At 47.1% G+C, this 9,232-nt stretch overlaps 1 protein-coding gene and 1 gene segment (V, D, J or C); one reads left to right on the top strand and one right to left on the bottom strand.

Moving 5' to 3' along the window:
* Positions 1 to 239: 239 nt before the first annotated feature.
* Positions 240 to 2,145, top strand: LOC127383544 (T cell receptor beta variable 24-1-like). The segment is given in 3 exon segments: positions 240 to 308; positions 705 to 1,069; positions 1,993 to 2,145. Coding segments are annotated over 3 exon segments (561 nt in total).
* Positions 2,146 to 5,106: 2,961 nt separating this feature from the next.
* LOC127396072 (trypsin I-P1-like) lies at positions 5,107 to 8,650 on the bottom strand. Its single transcript, XM_051643669.1, has 5 exons — positions 8,611 to 8,650; positions 7,733 to 7,901; positions 6,879 to 7,132; positions 6,015 to 6,151; positions 5,107 to 5,283 (listed from the first exon to the last, which is right to left on the bottom strand). The coding sequence occupies exons 1-5, from the start codon at positions 8,648 to 8,650 to the stop codon at positions 5,134 to 5,136; spliced, it is 750 nt and encodes a 249-aa protein (XP_051499629.1). The 3' UTR covers positions 5,107 to 5,133.
* Between the last annotated feature and the right edge of the window lie 582 nt (positions 8,651 to 9,232).

Here is a 9,232-nt window from a genome sequence, read left to right as displayed (position 1 = left end):
ACACAGACTCCCATGCAACCTCAACATAGTTCTGTCCATGCAACTCCCTTGTCCCTTCTCAACCCTCCCCCCACATCTCGGTAGGGTTTATACTTTCCTGTGATTGTGTACATCATTGCCCAGTGCTCCTCCACAGCCAATCCTTTCTCACATTTCATGTCCTGCCCAGCCCTAGTATGTCTCATGCTCACTCAGTGCTTCCTCTTCACATACCTCTGGGCAGCTACAAAAGGCGGGTCCCAAAAAGGACAGAGGCTTTTTCCCCATGGTTCCCTGCTGTTTCTTTCTGGTCATGCTGGCCTGTATGGGTAAGTGAATCCAACTGGCTCCCAAGCACTTCCACCAATTCTACTGCTGCTGTCCCAGCTGCATACCCTGTTGCTTGCAGTACTGCGTTCCCCAAGCCTCCTGTGCTGAGGATGGCCATTGAACGAGGTGGGCAGGAATCCTTGAATCTTCTGCAATGTCTATTTTTATCTTCTGTACACAGGCCTGGAATGGTTCCTTTTTTGGACACAAACTGCCCAGGAATGTTCCTCATCTATCAGAGAGAGACTGGAAACTCACCTGCAGATTTGAAGTGTTGTCCCATCCCTTCCACTGCTTTCCTGCCTGTTGTCTTCCTTCTCATCCTCATCTCTATCAACCTACTTCATGTTTCTCCTTTTTTCCTCCTCCTCAACATGCCTCCTTTTCTTTTCCAGCATTGGCTCTGGAACAGACCCCAGACAGAGTGGTACGACAAGGCCAAGATGTCAATCTGATCTGTTCCAAGAAGAAATCCTCCAGCACAGTTATGTACTGGTACAGGCTGCCCCTGGGGAAGGACTCCAGGCTGATCCTAGTGGCTTATGCATTCGAAGGTGCCGATGCAAATATTGAGAAGGATTTCCAAAGCCATTTCAAGGCCACGAAGATACAAGGAGATGCGATGACCCTCACAATACAGTATGCCTTTCTCAACGACTCTGGCATGTATTACTGTGCTGAGAGTGAAACACAGTGGCTGAACACAAACCTCCCTCTGCACAAAAGGGACCTGCTTTCCTCCTCCTCGGTGCTGCGCATGGCAGGACGATCCCTCTCCACTCATTGCTTCCTCTGCTTCCCTTTTTGTTTAACTCATTTACCTTATATTCACTTCTGTCAAGCCTTCTTCCCTTCTCTTCCTCCCTTTCGCTCCCCAACCAGAAGGTGGGGTCTTTCTGTCTCTCTTCAATCTGCACTCCATAGACTTTGTCTCATTTAACTCCAGTCAAACGTGGTGATCATCCTCACTGCCAAACAAAAAGGATCTTCCCGTGAGAAGCTCTTGGTGCACTTTTAGAAGAAGGCCAGGCAGGTGGCGCAGTAGCTGGTAGCAGCCAGTGGGAGCTGCCCACATGCTCCTCCGTTACTTGGCTGAGGTTATCCTGTGGCCAAGGGATGTGTGCACCACAGCACCACATGTACAGTGGTGTCTGTGTCAGGACCACTGCCTTCCATCCCTCGATTCACATACAGTTCACCTTTCCCAAACATATTCTATACATTACAGATTATGTTACCAAGCTGAGTGGCTAGCAGAAGGTTTCCTGACAGGGTAGAGCGCTATCTTTGTCACAGAATACACCAGTGCCAGAATACACAGACCAGCCTGGGACACTCCAGCAGGTTCCCACACTGAAGTTTATCATGCTAACATATGGGCTTCTCAAGCACAGGACACAACAGAGCAAGCATGGCCTGTTTGAGAGCACTTACTCCTCAAATACCGTGTGCTCTGCAAGGTTTCCAATGGACTTCCCTGCCTCCTGCACACCCCAGGGAGCCCTGTAGGAATTGGAGACCCTTCCCATGGGCATATTTAGCTCAGCCTCCTCTCACTATACCTGGAGTACTGGGGGAGGGTGTGGGGTTTCTCCCTGTTTTCTGCTCAGTTTAGCCCACAGCCTTTGTTCTTCTTTCCCTTTTCTTTTGACGAATCTGGGGTCATTCCTGAATCTCCTGTAGGCAGTTTGTGGAAATGAATGCAATGGGAACCAGTTGGACCTGCAACAGAAGGATTGCAAGCTGGAGAAGCCGCACCCTTTTGCTAAAAGGACACAGGGGAACATCTTCACTGCAAAGCACATGACAGCCTTGAGCAGCCTGATCACTTGCTAGCCTTCCACTGCCATGCCTTGGTGGGTCCACAGCACAACACAAACGTGCAGAGGCTCTGTCATGTCCCTGAAACACAGACAGTGCATCAGTGTACACAAACTGCAACCCTCATTTCCTGCCTGCAACAATTTCCCACAGCCTTAGATTGGTGAACCCCATGGATTGGATAGTGCCCCATGTAGAGAAGAGACAAGATTTTCTCTCTTTCTGGCCATCCTTGTCCTGCTACTCCTTTGCAGAATGCTACGAAAAAAGTAGAGCATCAGCTCTTCTCTGTCATGGAGAAGGGAAGTTTGTAGCATGATATCCCACAGCGAATACCGTTCTCAGAAATTGCTCCATGGTGCAGTCTCCCAAAAGCCAGTCTCAGTGCAGAGACAAAAGGTAGCCTTTTCTCTCCTTGAGATCTTCCTCTGGAGAAAGAGAACAGCTACAGAACTCCTCTCTGTCATGCTACAGCAGACACCAAGATGACAGGTCAGCAGTCTTTCTGACACCTGAGGTGACATTTGGGATATGTGGTGCTTGTCTCTAACAATCTAAGAGATAAACAGCGTATTCAGACACTCAGGGCATCTGGTGTTTGTCTTGAGACATCTAAGAGTTAAGCAGGGTTTGTTGCTGGACTAAAGAGATGTCTCAGCAACTCACTGAACCGTTTTACTCAGCAAGCCCACACGATGTGTCAAGAATGTGGCAATTGCCCCAGGCAACTGCAAACAGGGGAGTTTGGTTTTGGATGTGCTGAGACTGTGGACAAGGAGGCACACAATTGGTGCCACAGCTAACACTGAGCAAGGACACCCGGTGATAACCAGGGCTTGAATTAATTAAGAGTCTCAAAGAGTGTTTCGTGTATATCACCAACCTGGCAGAAAAAGATAGGGATAATTGGACCAAAGGAATGCACAAGGTGATAATTGATTTTGCTAAACATGTGGAACAGTGATTGGGTGACAGCCGTGGCCTATTCCAGGAATTAACTGTATAAAAGAGTGCCACTCTCAAGACACCTCCTAGGACTGGACCTCCACCACTCCCACCTTTGACTACAAGACCAACAGGATGCAGCTGGAGCTCTGGGTGTTGACTTCCCTTTAACTCTTTATTCCATTTCCTGAACTTTCACTTTCGTAGTTTAGGGTTAGTTATCACACCTATTATAAACTTATGACAAATATAGTGTTATAACTCCTACTGGCTGATCTGTACCTAAATAAAAGCCTGTCTGTGCACCCAATACTGTTTTATCTTTGTTTTGCCCTGGTGGGATCGCAAAGAATCTCCATGGATCTGATTATCGGATTGTAACACCTGGGCAACATGACATGGAGCACTGGGATACACAGAGAAGATTCCACAATGCAGCTTGCACGCTGGTCAGTCTGTGAGTGTGCTGGTATCTAGAGAGGAGAGAGCTGACGGGCACAGACACAAACATACATTCCTGAACTCTCTTTCTCTTCCCTTCATCTGGTGCCTCTTTTGTGCATCCCTGTGCTATGCACATGCTCAGAGGCCACGCAGCCCCATCATGCTCCTGTGCTAACACTTGTCTCCCATTTATGCAAACACACACACATGCTCACCCACAGAAGTAAGTCAGTGGAGCGCAGTATGTGCATCACAGGCATGGAGCAGTTTGCCTGCAGCCGTGCAGGGCCCAGGGCCACCTCAGCCCCACCACTGCTCCCCACTGGGTTGTGTCTGCTCCCATGCAGAGTGAGCTGGGACTGAATCCTATTGCTGGTTTCCAAGTTCCCTTAGCAGAGCTTTCACGGCCCCATGAACAGTGGAGTGCTGAGCTTTCCTAGTCAGGAAACATAAACCCTCCTTTCACTTCTTTCTACACAGACATCTAATCCCAGACTGAGAACATTCAGCAACTGCTCCAGAAAGGAAGGTGCTGGGACTGAAAGCCATTCATAACTAGAGTATTCTCTTAGCTGCACTTTCACAGCCCCTCTAACAATGGAGCTTTGTGCTTTCCTCATCACTTCACATTACCCTCTCCTTCGTGCCCAGAGAGAGCGAACTGCTCTTCAAAACATGTTTTTTTCTCCCTTCAGATCTCTCTTTGGAGAAGAAAGGCCCATTGGTGGAGCTCCTCTCTGTCAAGTTACAATGTACACCAGGATCATCATGTCAGCAGCCTGCTCTGTGCCGAGGGCAATGGCACGAACAGCACTGGGCCAAGCAAAGACAATCCCACACTGCAGGTGTCAGGGCACCTGAAGTTTCAGGGAGTTGGGAATGGAGTGTCAGATGTGGGACGTATCTTGTGGGAGAAGCAAAAACCATGCCACGTATCTTTGTCTCCTTTGCATAATACCTCTTTTTCTGGAGATCTCAGCCAATGTGGAATGAAGAAAGGAAAACCCAACAGCATCCTCTCTGCCTCAAACTCAGGCTTCCATCCAGCCTCATCATGTTCCTGTGATTGCATGCACACACATACCAGGCAACTGCAGGGTTCATACCACCCACTGCTGCGCCTGAGTGTTATTTTCACTCATCCCAGCCAGCCACTGGTGGTGCTGCAGGCATTAGTGATGTTCCAGCCAAGTAAGAGAGCAGATCCTGTGAGGATATTCCAACAATCTGAGAATCAAGGATGACCTATACTCTGCAGAGTGGAATTTCTTCTTTACCTATTGAAGACCATGACACATTATGGGGATAGTGACTGCGGACTGGGACTGTTTCCACGCTACTGCTCTCAGCCTCCTTGTCTGTCCTGAAGATGAGCCTGGAAAACGTTCCGAGACCCTGCTAGTTGAGAGGCACTACAAAGAAGAAATATTTTTTCCCAGAGTGACACTGCCTGCTTCTGTCCTCCACATCACAGCCTATGGAAGGACCCAAAGAAACATCTCACAAAGAAAGGGTGCCTAAGAGTCTTTATTTTTTGATAATTTTTTTATGTCCAGTCTCAAAAGAGAAGAAAATGATGAGGCAAAAAAGCAGGTCACATAGAACCAGAGTGTCTCAGTTGGCAGACATAGTTGTTCTGATCCAGGAGACGTAATTGCAGACCTTAGTATAAACGCCAGGATAGCCCTTCTGCGCACACCCAATACCCCAGGAGACGATGCCCTGGAGCTGCCCGTTGCAGACCACTGGGCCGCCGGAATCCCCCTGTGCACATGAAGGAGACAGGTTTTCAGCAAATGGAATCAGCGTGAGTGATAAGCCAGGGATCCCAGAGACCTCTGACACTCGAGTGCGTGCTGTGGAGCTCTTTCTACACAGGTAATTTCTGATTACCACACTATGCCTGATGTTACTGTACCTTACTCGCTCCAAGGGCACCACAGCTAAGGATGACTTAAGTTGCCTATTTTTGACAGGTGCAGGCCTTGGCAGATGCTTAGGATACATGTGTCTCAAATATTTTTCTGCCAAATATTTCCATGGAGCTAGGCAGATGTAAAGTGCTGAGCAATTGTCAGGTGTGTTTGTTTTCCAGACTGCCTGGACCTTGGCATACTGGCTATTCCATTTTCAATGTGCCCAAAACTAACATTTGTATCCTAAGCTCTACAGTCCCCACCGTTACTATTGACACTGGTGCAGTGCTTCTCCATTTTAAATAGCCCAAGGTGCAGGAGGTGGCAGAGTCTGCTTGTGGAGAATTAGGGCAAGAGGTATTAGGGGTCTGAAAGAAAAGAGGACAATGAGTAACTGAGTGGGGGGAAAAAAGCCTCGCTCAATAAGCAACTTCCAGCCTAAGTCTCTGCTGTTGTTCAAAAAGACAACGTTCAGACATGCCAGCGCAGTGAGTATAGCAGGTTCTCTAATACGGTGGCCTCTCCTACTAGCAAAAGGCAGGGGAGAAATATATGGGAAAGAAGAGGTAGGTATTTTACCTGGCAGGAGTCTTTCCCTCCCTCCAGGAATCCTACACACATCATGTTGTTGGTAATTTGTCCAGGGTAGGCACTGCTGCATTTGCTGGAGGAGAGTACAGGAGCCTTCAGGCACTGCAAGGTGTCTGGATAGTTGTCTATAAGAAAACAGAAAGACATGGTTGATGACATCTCTGAGATAACTTCAGAGCCCAGAGAAGATCTTTCTTAGCAAAAAAGTAATCCCTGAACATCTTGTTTTAATTTTTCCTCTGAACAGGAATGACAGCAGGGATTCTCACTGTTTAAACCGAACAGACCCTACCCATGGGTCCCCCTTCTAGACTGCAGCCATGTTAATTTTTTTGATACCTAGAGAATAATCCACGGGCAAGTGTGGAGGTCAGAGCTACTCCTGTAGCACCCATGCTGGAGGAAACCTGGGCCTCAGGAAAACCATCCTTTCCTCTGGTGTAGTTGTAGCTGTCATCAGAGGACTGCACACCAGTCACCATCCACACCTCTGGCCATTAGCGTAGAAGAATGCAGCTTCTTGTAGTATTTTTAGATCCACAATCCCAGATCGTGATCTTGTTCTCAGCAAACTAACCACTCTATTGACATTAGTTAACTTGGCAGTGCTTGGCGCTGCCACAATATTTATGGCAGTGTGAACATGCTGGTCAACAACACCTGGATGGCTTCAGTGAGTCCATGCTCATAGCACAGAAGAAGAGGAAGGACCTTATCAAAGCTGGCCTTTAGAGCAGTTAAACAGTTACTGTCCTACACAGACTAATCACTGAAAAAGGCCTGTCCCACAGCACTTCCCTGTACTGTCGGGAGTCAATTGTGAGTGCCCCCTGGGCCCTCATGAGTACTCACTGCCATTGCTGAGTGTGTTGCCCCAGCCAGAGATCAGGCATGTGGTGCCTGTGGCCACACAGCTGGTAGGCAGAGGAACGGTTTGGACGGCGCGGTTGATCTGGGCTGGTTTGTCAAGCTTGATGAGCATAATGTCATTGTCCAGTGTTGAAGGGCGGTAGCCAGAGTGGCGGATGACTTTGGCTGAACTAATCAACTGCTCTGTTGGTTCTTTCCTTGCCAGGTTATGCTTCCCAAGCTGCACTTGGATGCGACTGGAAAAGAGAAGGAATGGCATATAATTTACTGCTACTGTCAGGCTGCGACAAACCTCCATGTCACCGTATGCACTTGCTTCAACATTGCTATGGTAGTAGCTCTTTTCATGCAGGTCATCTTTCTTGTCCTGCACTAAGTCCTAGGATCCACACTGAGATCTTACCCGCTGCCAGCACAAACGGTGAATTTCTCCAGGTCTCTTTTGTTGAGCTGGAACAAGTTACATATACAACAGTGCCTTATAGAAATATTCTGGAAAGAGGCAGACTGCTATCACCCTGACCTCGTTCCTCTTCTTGTCCTCTAGTGACTAAGTTGTAGCAAGATTAAGGCGATCTATAAGGAAGGACAGCCTGCAACTCATTGCTAGATCATCACGTTGTCGTTTCAGAAAGTGCTCTGCATTCACATAAACATTTGCAGAAGTAGAAAACCCCTTATGATGTCCCAGCCCGGCTTCCTGAACGAGTCACCCATTCCTTGGTTGCCTTCTGTTAGAATGGAGTCGCTTGCACAGGTGAACCTCTCCCCTCAGAATTCCTGCTAGAAGTGAACTAGAAGAAAGAAATAGATTACAGAAGAATAAGTCCACTCACGACTTGTAGCAGTGAGCAGCCGACACGACCCACTGACTGTTGATGAGGGAACCTCCACAGAAGTGATAGCCAGCATTCAGGGAGACCTGGTAGGGGACAGAGTTCGCTGCACAGGTGTAGCCTCCCACGATCTTGTCGTCATCATCATCAGTGTTGATGGGGAAGGCAACTGGGAGATAAGAAGTGGCATATGTCAACATCTGGCATAAGGCATCTTGTTCCCCAGTGACTGACTGAAGCCTCTCACTTGTAGGCTGTTCTTCTGTATAAACTCATGGTAGCAGCGCTGGGCAAGTCTAATGGACGTTAATTTGCTACTCCTTAAAACAAGATGATCAGACTTAGATTGGTGTCTCACTTATCTGCATCTAAAGCACTGGCTGCTAGTCCCAGAGTGAACAGAAGAACATTCAAACGTTCTTGTTGGATTGGACCAAAGGTGGGTCTGTCTCAGAATCCTGTCTGCAGCAGCAGTCAACAGTGAACTGAGCGCAAGTAAAAAGCAAGTCTGCAGTGGTATTTCCGTGGAGCACACACCCTTACTCAAAAAATTGACGGTATCTTTAGGACTTCCTGAGTTACCTTTCTGAGGTAACTACTCTGAGTTATCCTTCAGAGGTGTTATCTTGCACCGTCATAGTCCTCAGAGGGAGACAGTGTTTTTTGAAGCTACGGACGCGTTTCATTCTTCCTCGGTCAAGAGCCACATTAAGCGAAACAAACAGACAGCAGCCAAAAGAAGCTGCAGTGCTCGCCCTTAAAACTTCTACAGGTTGAAACTGGACTTCACTTTCCCACAACAGACTACTTTGCAAATTTGCTCAGAAAATTATCTTCCTCATAAATGACATAAGTAAAAAGTAAAAAAATATACTCACCAGCCACACCAACAAAGGCGAGAAAGAGTATGTATTTCATGGTCTTGACACAGCCTCGAGCCCAGACTGGTGGAATGGAAGTGTGAGCTGCTAGAAATACATTTTTTGAAATCACCTTATCTCTAGTCCAAGGTTTTATTCAGACAAAAGTACACAGTGGAAAATCTGAAGATCCAGACGTGGGCATTAACAGGCACTGGTAGAAAGTGCAAATAAGGTATCAGTTAACCATAAACCTTTCCTAAGATAGAGAGCTATTTTAAATTATTTCAGAGGGCAGCCTTCAATTTAAAAATACCTTTGCACTTTGGAAGATGTGAAGTTGTTTTTCTGCCTCATTCTTACATGCAGTACCTGTTCATAGCAATCCTCAAACTCTTTTGAGTCTCCTCTGTGTTGACAGTGTCATTCTTAAAAATGTGGACTTTTACCAGAAGCTGGATGTTCTAGCTAATGGACAATAAGATGCTGTACGTTTATTCTGAAGAAAAAAAAATAATAATAAAAAAGAGGCAAACAACAACAAATCAACCAACAACAAACCCTGCCCCCACAACAAAAAACAACACCAAATCCCTCTCCCAAAACCCCCAAATCTCTAAAACCAGAAAAATAAAGAAGC

Source organism: Apus apus, chromosome 1 (genome assembly GCF_020740795.1).
Source record: "Apus apus isolate bApuApu2 chromosome 1, bApuApu2.pri.cur, whole genome shotgun sequence".
Taxonomy (NCBI): domain Eukaryota; kingdom Metazoa; phylum Chordata; class Aves; order Apodiformes; family Apodidae; genus Apus; species Apus apus.
This window is presented reverse-complemented; position numbering and strand designations above follow the sequence as displayed.

Bases quoted from the DNA above. Each gene is read 5' to 3' on its own strand.
- LOC127396072 (XM_051643669.1), bottom strand. From the start codon at position 8,650: ATGAAATACATACTCTTTCTCGCCTTTGTTGGTGTGGCTG. The intron at 7,133-7,732 runs GTGAGTGGACTT...TCTCTTTTCCAG, and splicing joins GCTGCTCACTGCTACAAGTC to TCGCATCCAAGTGCAGCTTG. The intron at 5,284-6,014 runs GTAAAATACCTA...TCATGTGCACAG, and splicing joins GAGGGAAAGACTCCTGCCAG to GGGGATTCCGGCGGCCCAGT.